Raw genomic sequence first — 16,920 nt, forward strand, 5'->3', positions numbered from 1 at the left:
TTAAGTGTAAGTGTCTAGAAAGACTTTTATGTGTGACTACGAACCCCAATGCATATCTGTACCACAAATATAGAGTTGTTAAAGCTTCATGATTCCTTTTGTAAAACCGCAAATGGTGTAAAATTCTATAGAGAATGTTGTGGTTTGTTGTTGTGTGTTTATCTGGATCATGAGGAATGACTTAATTTTCTTAGAAAAATAAGTGAGTTATATCCATATAATAATTTGGTCCAAACTAGATCTTAATTCTTATTAAATGCATCACTAATTTCATAGATTTTGCAAATTAGTGCCTGAATTCCTAGTCTTTTATTAGAATTGCTTGTAACAAGATTAATACTTGATCTTCCTCCTGGGAGACTAATCCTTGTGCTTATTTAAACAATTTTACTTATAAAAATGTATTTTGTTACAAAGGAAAAAACATAATTAACGTTGGTCACATACACTTGACTTTACTCACATTACTTAAGGATGACAATGAAAACCGAACCCGTAAAACTCACCTGAACCTAATCCAAATTTAATGAGGAAAACCTGATGTGATTGGATTCGGATTCGGGTTTTACCAGAGTTCAAATTTCGGGTTCGGATTTGGTACAGTTGATACCATACCCCGAACTCGCCCCGAATCCGATTAATATATGTAAAATTATAAAATTACATATAGATACATATATAAAATCTAATTATATAGAAATTTGACATATATATATATATACAACCTATATATATAGAAATACATGTTTCATGGGGTTCCCATCAGTTCGCTGATAATATCATTGTTTTCGATCTCACTTAATTCATGGTCGAGTTTGAGTTCGGGTTTTGAATCTCGAGTTTGAGGTTGGATAAGGACAAACCTGACTTCAATCTGCCTTGTTGCCTTTCCTACTTATACTTAACATAAGTGTTTTTTGGAAGAAGAAAAAAACACATGTTTGACATTAATGATGCACACATATCTGAAGACAACGTATAGTTGTATACTTCGGGAATCATGTTTGACATGATCATGTATACTTGGGAAAATGCCACATAGAATATCTAAAGCATAGAAATCTAGAAAACACCACAATTGACCTTGTGGGTTTGTTGAAGACAATGGATGAGTAAGTGAAAAAATGGGTAAGTGGGAAAGGTAGTGAGTGAATATGAGAGTGAAAGGGTGAATATAATAATTTGAAAACGAGGGAGGGTAATTATAAATGAGAAGGATAGTTTTAGAAATTTCAAAAAATATGTGGGGTATGAATTTAGACTATAATATGTATTGTTCCAAAAAATATTTCACTCCATATATTTATTTATTGTGATTGTTTTAAAAATATAAAAGTCTAATAATTAAATATTTTGTTGGCTAATCATAACAAATCCCACATCAAATAATACACTTTTTAGTAAAAAATATTTGGATATGCACTTTTATGGAGTAGGGTGGTGCTTGTGGACAATTTAATCTCATGGAAAAATCTCCCACTTTGTAAAATGCAAGTTTTATTTTATTTTCTTCTAGTATTGTTTTGAAATATGCTTCCTATTCTTGGCCAATAATTTTCTTTGTTAATCAATTAGTATCATGGTGGCTGCTTCTTGATCTTATTTTATCTGAATTTAAGCTTGAACATATTTAAAAGCAAAATGTATCTCTTTTTTCTTTTCTATTGTTTAGTTGTTGAATTGTTGTGGTAAGAATGAAAAATATTAAAATTTAAGAGTGAAAATAATAATAAATTTCATGATATCTTTTCCTATTGTAGATAGTACTAGAATTTTTGGGAAGGAAAAAAAAATCATATTTTAGGGATAATGTCGTAGAAATTTCCTTCAAATTTTAAAATATATAAGTTGATATATTTATTTTAAAGTTAGTGTTAAAATGTAATATGATTATAAAAATTCATAAACTAAGGAAGCTTTTTATAAAATGTTAGGACCGAACTAGTGCATTCTACTACAACACAAAGGGCACAAAACAAAAAAAAGAGAGAAGAATGTGTAGTAATTAATGGCTAGGCTATCACATTTTCACATTAATTTTTGATTTAGTTATAATTACATAATTCTCTCATTTACTCTATATATCAAATGTTAGGCAAATCGAAAGAAATTCTTATAAAGTTAATATAAAAAGTGACGAATCACACATCCAACTAAACCACGTACCGATACTAATACTGCATATCAGGTATTTATAATGTGTAGCTATGGAAATGTAGTTGGTGTTTGAAAGTGATCTGAACTTGTATCTGAATGAAAAAAAATAAGGAGATTTTTCTACAACAATATAAGATATATTTGGAATATTAACAGAAATAAGGATATGAAGTCCCACGTTTCATGAGGTAGAAACAAGAAATGTTTATGCACCATGTCATTACCACTTAGACATGTGACAAAGTTGTTGTGGGATTTCATCCTCAACATTTAGGGTAGGTACCCTAACAATCAAAATAAAAGATAGGACCAAAACTTATAAGACATAATTATTGCACTAATAGTTACTAAAATTACTTTTCACAAAATAATACATAAGAAACATTCCTTTAAACTTAGTTCAAGTTATATATTGTGCATTGCAGTACTACACTAATAAATTCTTATCCAAAATGAGAAACACCAAACTCAGGGACCAAGAATAAGGAATTCTTGAACATGCAAGTACAAAACTACATATAAATGAAATAACAAAAACCATTCATTATAGCAACCCCTTCTTTGTTCTGAAAAACAACAAGGACAACCTAAGATTTGGCAATGTTTTAAACCCCCAATCCTGCAATAAATGTTACACCAGTAGAAGGTAACCATAGATTCCCATCAATAAATTGTGTTGCAGTGAAGTTACTAGCTTGTCTAGTATCATTCATTACATGGTACCCCGGCCATTTTACGCGGTCACCTAGTCCAGATCCCGGACCATAATTCATATACTCTGCATAATACAATGTATCCAAAGCGAATTCGCCATTCCACTCTAACCACCCTTCGGGCCGTAACACATCGGTTATGTACGATTGCATGAAAACTGTTCGCGAATACGACTTCCACGGCCTACCGAGGTACGTATGAGTGGAATTAACAACCGGACGAAGGTCAGAATCTGCTGATATGTTACAGAATTGGATCGAAAAACCGGTCGGTTCACCAGGGTCTTTTCTACCATGAGCAGTAATTGTATTCTTTTGATTTGGTAACCCTTTCTTTGCAAGTATTTGACAATTCTGAAATAGAGCAGTAGCATCACCAAATATGAAATCAACCGTGCCCGTGATTTTGCATTCTCGATAGAATTGGCGCATCGTATGAGCATAGAGACTATCTTGGTAACCAAAAATGCCACATCTATAGAACACAGAAAGATCTGAATCTGATCTTAATGCTACTGCTTGATGCTTTTCTGGCCCTGCAGTGTTGATGAAGGAAATGTCTCTTGCTATGAATCCTCTGCCACTAACAGCTGCACATGAACCCAACACAAACATCAGAATTTGGTCATAGATTTCAGCTGTTGGAAAAAGTCATAGGCTTAGGCCTTTAATTGCATCACATGCTCATTTATTTTTCATTGTTACTTGGTTGCAGACATGGACTATGTTATGTTGCGTAATGTTTAAGTAGCAACTATTTGGACAAGGATCTGCGGTCCCAAACCACGTATTAGACTAATGATATTGAAGCAAAAACAGGAGGGGAAAAATAGTGAATATTTAATTTTTTTTAATTGATATGAAATGTTTTCATTCGTCCGATACATGGTTTGTGACACAATTTGGGACAGGAGATCTTTGTCCCAATTCTCTAGGAATGGAGAGATCATATGTCCTCATTATTGTCCCAGTTTGCATCACCATTTAATTAAAAAAATGTCACTTAATTAAACATAAAAGTTATAAGAACATAAAATAACATTTTTATATTATTTTGTAAAGTTTGATTCGTTAGAGACAACCAGACATGATTGATCTTTTTGGGACAAGAGATCTCTATTTATTCACTAGACCCTACCACTGTTGAAAATATATTCAGGGACTTCCTCAATTCTTCCTCAGGGTTAATTAGTTGGTGGTTGGAAAGTATCTTTTGGGCAATAAAAATGGATACCTATATAGCAGGAACATTGAATATATATATATATGTGTTTATATATATATATGTATATGTATATATAAACATAAGTTTGAATGTACAGAAGTATATAATATTTTAAAGTGAAATAAATGTATCATATACTGTTATGAGATGTTGATTAAGATGTTAAATATGAGTGTTTAAAGTTTAAACAATGAAGTTGTTATTTGATAGTGCTTATTCTTATTATTGCATCCCTTTCATCATGCTGATTTTTTAAGAGTTTGGTTTTAATTGTAATTTTAATAAATTTAAAAATATGTTAGGATATTAGAATCTAGTGAGCCATGTCTTGTCATGTACATAGACAAATATAAATTACTCCATAGACAATATAGGGTACACTTTACCTAACCTATGGGTAGCAGTTAAGTTTTGGTCTCAAATAGTGCTTCACACCATATTATTATGGATTTTTGTTAACAAATTATAAAGGTACTTATCTAAGAGGTTAAAATAAATCATATTGTTTAATATATTAGAAAATTTAAAATGTAATTTATTTTTTCAAACGTTTTTTTAAAATCCCTTTTAATAAAATAATCTTTATAGCAATACCAAAAGAAAATTGTATTGATTTTTATTATATATATAAATAACCCAAATAACACTAATATTATATTTAGTTTATATTATTATTAGCAATCAAATATGTAATTGGCATCTATGAAAATACGTTCTACTAATTTGGTTCCTAAAAAATTAAAAAAAAATCCTTAAATATACTAATTGTAGGTCAAATAGTCACTTTTAAAATACTATTTTGATTTATATTCAGGATGTTCGAGTAAAAGTCACAACATCAGAAAACGTAGGAAGGAAAACAAGAGTAGGGATAGTGTGTTGTTACCAAAGGTAGCTGTTCTGAATGTTGTCCAACCATCAATGAAACTTCTATTTCCACTTATCACACTTTCATTCATACCATCTCCAATAATCATAACATTCCATTTCTTCTTCTTAATCTCAACATTCTCATTATAAACACCCTTTTTCACATATATCACAAACCTTCTCATACTATAGTTAGGTGCTTTTTTCACAGCATCCATAACCTTTGTATAATTTCCACTTCCATCACTAGCTACTATAGCATCCGCAACAACAACCCCATTTTCTTCAAGTAACTTTTTTCTATCCCTTGCTTTAACCCATCCAGGGAATTGACCCTTATTTGTGAAAGGGAAATTATCTATAACAGGGTTCACTTGAGTTAAAAGTTGTTGCACCAATGATATAACTTGGACAAGACCATTTGATACTAGACCCTTAACAATGTTGTTTGTACCATCAAATCCATCCATGCATGTCTCTGGATTTGTTAGTGAAGCACTTAGCCATGTCCTTAAATCTGAACTTAGGTTCCCAGTACTATTATGCTTGCCTGCAACAAAAGAATTAGTACCCAATTTTCTAATGTTATATATATCTTTTAGTTAGATGGCTTAAAAATAACACGTTGGTTTAGTAATGTAAGACTCTACTAGATTCCTACCTAGACTAAAAGGTGAAAGGTTCGATTTTTGTTAACGATATTTATTAGGAGAGACGTGCACCCTGAAATGAATCGTGTTTGTTGATTTACTCACTTGGTGGTACTCTAAGACCAACATTTAATAAAAATCAAAGTTTCATAAGGTGGTTAGGACGAAGAGTTTAAGGAAGAAAGTGATAAGGAAGTTAACGGTACGAGTCTCATCTACTACAAATACTAACATACTAACATTTACCTATAAAAAAATCAAAGTTAAGTAGGAAAATTAAATGTAATATTGTAAATGTTCTTGTTGTTAAGTGTTTATGCACAAAAAAATGGCAAACACAAGTGTATAATGGGAACCCAACAGAGAAAATGGTACCTTTGGGACTCTGAGTAGCTGAGACAGACCAACTAAGTTCATCAGAAGACAAATCAAGCAAATCAAGACAATCAGAAACTGCATTTGAAAGCCGAAAATCTCCAAAATCATTGCCAAACTCAGAGAGAATGGAAGTAACATCTTGCAAAACATCAACAACTTCATTTACAGAACCAACAAATTCAGAAGGAGAAACTTTAAGAAACTCTGATCTCACTGTATTATCATAAGTACTAGCATCAGCATCAAATGAAAGACACATGCAAAGAAACAAAACTAAGAATAAGATGAATGTGATAGAAGAGAAAGCCATTGGAATGAAAATACATTGAGAGATACTTGTTATTTGCATATTTAAAGGACAAGAATGTTGTTCTTTTTTTAACATTAGGATTGACAGCTATTACAAACATTACATGTGTGTCAGTATGTATTGTATTTTATCACATTCATGAAGCATGAATGGAAAATATTTTGATCTCTATATCTTCATAGGTACTAATTTTTTGCTATAGATTTGGAGACATACATAGTGTAATTAAAAAATTGTACATTAATAAAAAAAATACAATCATATCTTGAAATAGAAATTTGTGGATTTTAAACTATATCCGTTGAGTTAAGTGAGTAATCATTTATAATAATAACCAAACTTTTATCCTATTATTTGAGGTTGGCTATATAGTATTATAGTTTTTATATCATAAATCATGTTTATTGATAAAAATTTACATTGGCTATAAACTTGTCTACGTGTGCTTGATGCTATACATAACTAGTCTTAAGCCCAGATAAAAGGTGAAAATTGTGTTAACAGAAGAAAAAGTAAAACTTTATCAAATCTCTATGATATCAATGATTCATTATTAATTACCTAAAATATATTTCAATCAATTTTAGCATCGCCTAACAAAAAATCGCGTATGCCAAAAGAGATTAATTTTTTACCAAAAAATAATATACAAAAAATAACTTATCCTAATAAGTATTTAAATAATGAAATTGATTGAAGGTGAAGGTGAGTCAAGCAGGGGAATAAATATGAGAATGAATGAGTTAGGAGGGTAGGTGAGGGAATTGAAGAGGGTTGGGGGAAAGATAAGGGTTTATGAGTTGTGTCACTTGTGTGAAAGGGTCATATCTGATAATACACAATAGAGGAAGGAAGGACTATAACTTTTCCTTGTGTCATTCTTGTCCTTTGTTGGATGTATCCTTTCCTAGAAGAGAAGGAGACAATAGAGTTGAGATTCGACCAATTGTTCATACGTTATCGGCAGTGTCGAGACCAACAATGCAGTATTACAAGCTTTATCATACTTAATTAAAGTTATGATAAATATACACATTATAGTACTTTAACCTAATAACAAAGGCCTTAGCCTCATAAGATGTTTCTAATTCATAAAAGCTATAATAAAGAAGTTGATCTCAATGTATAGTTTTGATTTTTTTCCTTCCTCTAATCATAGGCAATGCAATATTTCTTATAATAGTATATTTTAGGTAAATCTCAACAATTTCATTTTGATTGAAATATGAAAAAAATGTATGTACACCTTAACATAAATATACTCCATATATATAAAATTTTATATTGACAGTGCATAAATATTGCATTTTTAAAATATATATCACAACTTGAACAATTTTTCTTTCAATGAATATTTCGCTCCTTGAAAAACTATCCTACAATCCACATATATTATTATGACGTTCTATTAATAACGATAAACAAAAGAAAATATTTTTTGGTACAATTAAAGGTACCCCGTACCTTTTTTAGGTAAGGAATCATTTCTTGGGTTTGTGGTTGTCCCTCTCAACAGGTGTCGCTCTCAAAAATCGAACTATTGACCTGAGAATCTAATGGAGTTTTACACCATTAGACCAACACCTTACTGGTAGGAAAATAGTTTGACAAATAATAAAAAAAGGTAAAGGATATATCCTAAAAATGATGATTAAAATAAGATAAATAGTATAATCGTGCTAATAGTATTAGAGCAAACCATTGCTGGGAAAGGAGTCATTTGTATAGCCTCAAGATAACTAAGTGCGATTTAAATAATTGACACCTCAATTTTTCTAATTTCTCAATATTAAGTAGAATTTAATTGATCGATCATATAAAACAAGAAAATTAGTATATGGGCTATGATTTTTAGAAGGACTTTCCACAATGATTTGAATTCTCTGTTTATATAGTATGACAAATTCATGTTATTAAAGAATATTAAAATATTGATAATTTTAACAAATGTCCTTCGAGTACTGATTAAGGTAATAAAAGGAATTTTTCCAAGAAATGTATATTTAATACATCGAGAGCCAATGAACATAAATTTCCAATTTAATTTTTCCTTATTATTTTTATTAACAAATACATTTACAACATTTGTTAATAATATTTTTTTCCATTAATAACAAGATTTTATCTGTAACTTATGACTTATCAATAGACGGTAAGATGTTTTTCTACTAACTTCAATTTTATTTTCAAAACTTATTCATTTATAATTGTACACCCTTTTCACATTCTCAACATTAACATATCTCCACTTAAAATTATCACATTAAAGTTATCTAAAAACATACAATTTATAGTAGATGTCCAATCATTATCACAGTGGAGAAAATATTAGCAGAGACAAAAGTCACAATCATAAAAATAGATTAATATGTAAGAGCAAGGAATGTGGTTGTTATTAAGAATAAGAATGGTGTTTTGTCATTGTCAGAAAAATATGTGTTGTTTTTATTTTATGAGGAGTTATAATAAATTATAAAATAATATTTGGAACCTAAATAAGAATGAAATTGTTGTTCTTCGCTTAAGTATTGATGAAGGACATTCTTAAAATGAAAATATAAAACAAAATCACAATGTGGTTTCTATTATTAAAAGGGCCATCTAGTAAATAAATACTAACAATCAAGGCTAAACAACTTTTATTTTTCATTTTAAAGTACGTATAGGTTTAATGCATTTTGTAACTTTGTGAGTCAAAAGTCTCAATAATGATCTATAACCATGAAATGGATTAATCTCTCATTGTTGGATAAATGACATCCTTAAAATTAAAATTGAATCACAATGTAGTTTATTAAATGGGCCATCTAGTAAAAAAATACTAACAATTATTGCTAAAGAACTTTTATTTTTATTTTTTAAATACTTATTGGTATAATGTGTTTTGTAACTTAGTGAGTCAAAATTTCTTGACATTATTAAAACTGACCCATAATTAAATGAAGGTAAAATTTATACACCGATAGTTTAATAATTTATACCAGTGAAACCCGAGCCGGACGTCAAACCAGCAGAAGTCCCGTATTAGGTTTAACCGGTTTAAACGGTTAAACCGTCCGGTCTGACCGGGTGATTTTGTACATAATTAATAATTTTTATTTATAAATATATAGTTATATATAAATGTAAAACTTTATATAATTAATAATTATGTATAATATATTGAAATAATACCTTTTTATCTTTTTCTGGACCGTAGTAAAACAAAATATTAGAACATTGTCCCATTTTTTTTATTTTTAAGTGAGCTGTCCGGTTTACTTCCCGGGTTAATCCGGTTTAACCGGGTTTAACATGGTCGGACCGGATTTTTTCCGGTTCAAAGCGGTCCAACTCTCATTCGGTTAAGACGGCAAACCAGAGCCGTTTTCAAGTCCGGTCAGCGGTCAGACTGGTCGGACTGTCCGGTTCGGTCCGGTTCCAACAACATTGATTTATACACATACATTCTATCATTTATTATTCATTTGGATTACTTTTTTTAAAAGTTAATTATAATTAAATATCATGTAATATATTTTTTCTCTAATTAAATAGGGGCGGCTAGAACCACAAATCCAAACTAACTCACTATTTGCTTGTCATAAATCTCCAACTCATGGGTTGATCCAAAACAATGTACACACTACCAACAAATTAAATTGACAATGTGTCCTTTTCTAAATTAATAGTGCAGCCAATAGAGACATGCTTTAAATATGTGTGCATCACCAAAAAAACAAAACGCGTTCACAGATTTGTTTAATGCCATGCCATTTTCTTTAGGATCTCAACATTTTATTTAAAGTAATTTATAAATTTTGAAAGTGTTTATATACCCAAAATAAAGTTTTGAATAATATAGAAAATGAATATAAATATTATATTCAAGTATATGAAATAATTGGACAAGAATATGAGTTAATTTGGTGTGCTGGATCTGAAATTTTCATCATTTTAGTGTCAAGCATTAGTGCTGTCTATTATTGCATGGTTGAGAAACTTGAGACCCAAGCTCTTATCTGATTCCATTGAATGTGATTATTATCATTTGGGTTAAATTGAGTTAAAGAACTCTATGAAACCAGAAAATTCTATGAAAATAAAAAATTTATGAATGAATTCATTAATTATCAAATAAAAATAAATTCATTTTTGTAATTTACTTTCCTGATTTTTTTAAGTCAATTATTACTTTTGCAACAGGAGGTGCCCACAGGGCATAGGTTAAGAAAACAAAATGTGTAATTTTAAAATGAAGGACTAATATTTTTAATATTGAATTTTTTTATTTTTTATTCATCAACAAAATTCTTAGGTCATCTTTGACATTTGTTAGCAAGATCCTTTTTTTTGAAATTGAATATTGTTATCGTTCCAACCCTAGTTAGCTTTCTAGCTATTTCTTACTAAGTTCTTTTGTATTTTTTGACGTTTTTATTTTTTATTTTAAGTATTTTGATATTTCAGAGATTCAAGATAATTTTTTTCTTCAACTATATTTTTATTTATCACTTATATTTTTTACTGCTATTTCTTCATTTCTATAATGTAGTTTCTATTTCTAATATGAATATTTTAGTTGAAGTGTACCAATTTTATATATCAATCAATAACTTCTTAAATTATCTAATCTTAAATATGAAAATATGAGAAATGGTATGAGTATATATATATGTGTTGGAGAAAGAATAAACAAAAAAATATAATGAAAGTTTACTATATGGATGGGAAATTAAAAACTAGGAATTTAAGGTTCAGCGGTCAATTTGAAGATCCATCCTATGAATATGAAACTGAGATCATCTGTTGCGAACAATATTTTATTTCATGTCCTAAGTAAATTAAAATATTATTTTTTATTATTTTTTGTTTTTAAACTTTTTCTTTTATTTATATGGCAAAATGTGATAGGCTTAGAACTGAGAATGAAACAAGGTTGGAGACATGTATCTTGTCCTATCAAACTGGTTGCATTACATACGGCAATGCTTTAGAATAAGAGGAACGGGTTGATTTAAATAGTATATTTTAGTTTTTTTTGGTACAATCAAATCAAAAGTATTTCCTCCCATTTTTTATATTTTTTTGATAAGGAATTATTTATTTTTGGATTTATGAATATCCCTCCCAATAAATGTTAATTGAACTTTTGACTTTAAAAATTCAGTGAAACCTTACATTATTAGATGAACTTTAGTATTTTCACAATAGTTTTAAAGTGACAGGATATTTATTGTAAAAAAGTATAGAATATGGATAATTAATTATTTAGATTTAATATTTTTAGAATGTTTTTACTTATTGAAACTTGCATACTTATCCATTATATTAGAGTTTATTATTCAGTATATAAGTTGTATTGATCATCATTAATATTAATCAAATCAAATGAATGAAATAAAAATAATTAATGTTTATTTCATCTTCCTAGTTTATAACAGTAAACACCAAAGGGTTATCATCTGAGACGAAACCTAAACTGAGGTGGATCTACAATCACAACTATAACATTGTAATAGTTCTCATTATCCAATCACAATTGCAACTACAATAACATTATTTTATAAATGTTTGCAATTATAATGAACCCATCATAGGCACAATTTATATTATTAGAAGATGATAATTATAAAACCTAACACCATTCCCATTGTAACAATTGAACTTGGCTGATTTGTTGCCATGGCTAGGGACTTATTGGGCCCTGGCTCTGACAATCTAGAGGTTGCAGTGATACTAGGGCTAGGTGCAGGACTTGTAATAACATCTTTCTCCACATCAAGTGCAATATCAAATTTACAAGTACCATTAGGAGGTGATGGATCCTTATCTGTGATAATTGCAAGACCATTGAAAACACAACCATCCTTATTCTGATTTGTAACTTGGTAGAATGAATTGAATGCATATGAAGCTTTGGTTCTATTATCTAACCCTTCACAAATTGAACCATTACCTACACTAGTGCAACCTGTTGATGCCCCACATGCAATCTTCCAATTTTCTTTCATATTTGGGTCATCAATGTTAGCTTCTGGATCAAGAATACACCATTGTTTCTTCATGTATTTGACTCCTTCTGAAGGTACAAGTTTTTTTCCTTGATCTAGGTCTAGTTGGTATTTGATGCTTCCATCATAGTTGAAGATACCCCAATGGGGTTCAAAGTTGCCAGGTAAAATACTCTTGGAATTTTCATCTAGCAATCCAAACATGTACACATCTGGGATCTCATTAGGCCTCTTTGGGGGTCCTTTTTTGCTATTTATGCGATCAACTAGGCCTTGATAAAACCTAAAAAAAGTTTATTTGTATGATCTCATGGAAAAAGAAGAGAATAGGAAAAAGAAAATCATATTTTGGATTTTCTAGGGTAAGTCTATTTAGATACACTTTCTGTTCTCTATCTTTTGCCGTTTGAAGTTTTTTATTTCATAACAATTGTTATTTTATAATTTTAATGTTTATCAGTTCAACTTTTTTCCAATACTATATCATCATTCACCAATCAATTATATTTTTTGTTCTTACTCTTATGAAATAAATAGGAATATCTTAATCAAAATAAAACACTCTAATGATTTCTTAACATGTGTTCTTTAACTTTAAAATAACAAAATATATGAAATGATGAGAATATCTTTATGAGGTATATACTATAGGATCTCTGATACTATCTTAGAATAATGTGGTTGAGCCTAAATCATACCTAAAGCTACCTCAAATAGATACTCTAGACTTATAAATGTTATATTATATCATATTGCATATGATTTTAGGTTTAATGATACCTTTGTGCATTGGCAATGTTGGCATCAACAGCACCATTTGTTGGCCATCCAACCTCTCCAACAATGATAGACAATGATCCAAGGTCATGTTTTTCAAGGGCACTTATAAGGGTATCAAGATTCCCATCAAAAGCATTGGTATAAGTGATATTGCCATCAACCAGAGAATCTGCAGTTGCATTGAAGAATGCATATTCTTTGGGAAAATGAGAATCATAGTATAGGCTAAGGTATGGATAAATGTTAATGGCTAATGGAGCATTGTTTTCATTAAGAAACTTGAGTATGTCAAGAACTTCATCAGTAACATTAGCACGAAAATCTGCTCCAGATGGAAGGCCATTGGAAGATTCATAGATATCTGCATTTATAGGGATAGTTACTTGAACTTTTTTCCCTAAGCCAGCTTTGTCTAGAGATGATTTAACTGCTTTAAGTGCTGGAAGAACTTTGTGTATGAATCTGTCCTTGAAGTCCATTAGGAAAGCCTCATTGCTCACAGCAACATACCTGTATATGAGTTTAGCTCTTACAAATTTTAGTCTAATCATCATTCTCATGCGTGGGGATCTTCTCCGATACTGGAGAGTCCAGTACTAGATAGGATTAAGACATGTACCAAAAAAAATATTATCAATACAATTTTTTTAGTTTTGAACTCTTAACCCATGCGCAAATCCTATCATATTTGAATTATTGTTATTTTAAGCCTATGAGAAGAAAAATGTATTATTAGTGAAACTTATACCTTATATCTACTCCATCTTTAACATATGCTGAAACATTTTGAGCCACCCAATCATCAGCAAATTCTTTATTATCAACAAGTGCTTCTAAATAAACATTGGGTATTCCAACCATAACCTTGATACCAGAATTTGCAAGAGCCTTCAATGCTTCAGGATCAGCATCAAAAAGCTTTACCTTGTCAAATCCATTGTCTTTCATAAGCTTCACAGCAATATCTCCTGGAAGAGGTTGTGATGAAACTCTTCCCCAATTACATGCAAAACCCACAACATTCTTAGTTAAAACTGGCCAAAGTAGGCAAAATGCTAGTATCACCAAAATGGACATCAAGTTTTAGTATCTATTGATTTTATCTTAGGGTTTCTCCTTTTAAAATTTTCTAGCATTTCATAATGTATAATTAGTAGTATATTTTTATATTGATTGATTTATAGTACTCTAAGAATGGTTGTGGTGCTCCTGGTTTTAGGGAGCACAAGTTCTTATGATTCACTTTCAAACAAGAATATGCATGCAATATATACCATGAGTATAATACCCTCCATTTTTAGATATCTTTTCTTTCTAAAAATAGTATCAAGTTCTCTAGTTTAATTTCCAATTCAATACCATCATTTGTGATTTTTTTAAGTCCAAATCTTTTGTCAAGTCCATGCACATCGATTTTTGGTGTGTATATTACCACTCTCTTCCACTCATTTTGAGGTAAGTGTTCCTACTTAAAATGATTGTTTAGTTTTATTTAAATGTTAATTTTCCACAAAATATTGTTGTTGCATGTCCCTCAATAATCTTTTATGTTTATATACAATATAATTGGAATTCTATATTTAAACTTTATGCAATTCATGTTTTTATATGCAATTCATTTTTTAGTGTGAGGTATCCCCATATACGCAATTAATTTTGATATAGTAAAAATTTTCTTCTCCTTTAAAATATTAAACTTATTGGAGGAAATTTTAATTCATCTATTTATTTAATAAAAAAATACTGTTTTAATATCATTTCTATTATTTATTATTTTGATCTTGTAATATTATCTCTTATGTCCCTTGGAGTAAGATGTTCGGTCATTAGTTAATAAATGTTATTTCTAACTCTATTACGGAAGCTATTATGTGTTAAGACCATAGAGAGATCTGTGAATCTACCAAGAACTACAATAAATGAATCTCAACTCAAAATCTTAACCTTTAAAAAAACTAGGATTCCTTACTCTAAGAGTAAGTTTTTTAAATTTACTCATCATCTTAGCTACCAATTTTATGGACATCTAATGGTTTAGATCTACTCACTAATTCAAATTATTGGATTTCCCTAGAATTAATGAATTGGATGAAGAATAAATTTAAAAAACCTACTCCTGGAGTAAGTGGATCCCCTTAAAATACATTTCACTTAGTTATAAGTAGGGGTGTTCGCGGTCCATTTGGATCAGTTTTTAAGCAAAAAATGATCTGATCCAAATACGTAATTAACATGCAGTCTGGATCAGTCTGATTTGTTTATATTAAGATGTTCGACCCAATCTGATCCAAATATAATATACGGTTTCGGTTCGGTTTGGATCGGTTTTTTTATAAAATATTAAAATTGCACTTATATTCAAAAATCATAAAAATGACTAAATTTTAAGCATAAAACAACAATAAAAATAGTGTTCAACAACATTCAAAAAACATTAAAATGTGTGTAACAATAGTATAAGCAAACAACATAATAAAATAGTAATAAACAATAAGACAATAATAATAAAAGTAAAAATAGTAATAACAACAAGATATAAATAATAACAAAACAACAAGATATCAATAACAATAATTTGAGCACTAGTAACATAATTTTAACAGTTACAATATTCCACCGATGATTAATAACAATAATACTTTCACAACAATAATACTTGAATCCTCTTTATTTGGTTATGGGATTGGTTTAAGTTCTAAAAAAGTGTATCAAATATAATCAATACGATTTAAAACATAACAACATATATAAGTGTGTGTTATAGAATATAACAAATAAAATATAGGTACAATTTTGGAGTTGGGACTTAAGATTAAGTTTGGAAGACACTTAATAGTATTACACACTTAAACTTTATATAATATTTCGGTCCGGTTTGGATCCAAGAGGTAAAACCAAAATCTGGACCGGACCAATCGGTCTTTAAAAAATAAGTCCAACGCGATCCAAATACATTCGGTTTTTACGGTTTCGGTCTATTTTGGACTGGTTTTCGGTTTTATTGTTGGACCGGTCTGGATTTGAACACACCTAGTTATAAGGCCTAATGTTGGGCTTTTTTTAAGCATGTGAAAATATTGCGAAAGCGTTAAATGAATATTATGATGATTTGTTATTTTTTAAAATGATACAAGAGAGTGTTGTTTATATATAATGTCTTGTAAAACAAGTAATACAACTAACCTAATTAACTCTCTAACAAGCTAATAAACACATGATGTAGAACAATTCAACATGTGTTAAATGTGTAAAATGTGTCATTTTCTAACTAGTTAATCGATTAACTATAATATTAATCGATTAACACTTATCCAATTAATCAATTAACTGTTATTGATATTGTCTTTTTTCTACTTGGTATATTTAACCAAGATAGAATTTTCAAACATCTTTGCAATAATTGTGGGTCATTCACATATGATCATTCCCCTTCAATCATAACTTTTTTTGAATATTGAAGATCATGTCACCAAAAGCCTGACCCAGCTCCACATCCAACCACATCCAAGTGCTACATGTTATTATTCTAACTTGTACCACTAGTGTCCATCATCTCCAAATTGGTATGAGGATTTTCGATACAAGATCTCACATGAATCTAGAAGTGTTTGTCTTCCATAATACTCATTGCAAACAAACTATTATGCGTAGTGTTACTTGTTAGAATCCATTTATTACAATTAACACACGTCTATATGGCATAGTAATATAAGACCCAAATGAATCTTTATGTCTTATATTGTCCAAAATGTTAAATTAAATATTCGATTTATGTAAAACATGATTGTAGGCACCTTCAAAAGAAATTAGTTTCTTACTATAAGATCAAAGAATACCTTTGATT

At 29.7% G+C, this 16,920-nt stretch overlaps 2 protein-coding genes across 2 annotated transcripts; both read right to left on the reverse strand.

Annotated features, from left to right (window-relative positions):
- Positions 2,474-6,386, reverse strand: LOC109328386 (pectinesterase/pectinesterase inhibitor PPE8B-like). Its single transcript, XM_019561830.1, has 3 exons — positions 5,991-6,386; positions 4,982-5,515; positions 2,474-3,460 (listed from the first exon to the last, which is right to left on the reverse strand). The coding sequence occupies exons 1-3, from the start codon at positions 6,376-6,378 to the stop codon at positions 2,763-2,765; spliced, it is 1,620 nt and encodes a 539-aa protein (XP_019417375.1). The 5' UTR covers positions 6,379-6,386; the 3' UTR covers positions 2,474-2,762.
- LOC109328388 (glucan endo-1,3-beta-glucosidase 5-like) lies at positions 11,822-14,230 on the reverse strand. The gene is made up of 3 exons (XM_019561833.1): positions 13,825-14,230; positions 13,077-13,586; positions 11,822-12,579 (listed from the first exon to the last, which is right to left on the reverse strand). The coding sequence occupies exons 1-3, from the start codon at positions 14,151-14,153 to the stop codon at positions 11,898-11,900; spliced, it is 1,521 nt and encodes a 506-aa protein (XP_019417378.1). The 5' UTR covers positions 14,154-14,230; the 3' UTR covers positions 11,822-11,897.

Source organism: Lupinus angustifolius, chromosome LG15 (assembly GCF_001865875.1).
Source record: "Lupinus angustifolius cultivar Tanjil chromosome LG15, LupAngTanjil_v1.0, whole genome shotgun sequence".
NCBI lineage: Eukaryota > Viridiplantae > Streptophyta > Magnoliopsida > Fabales > Fabaceae > Lupinus > Lupinus angustifolius.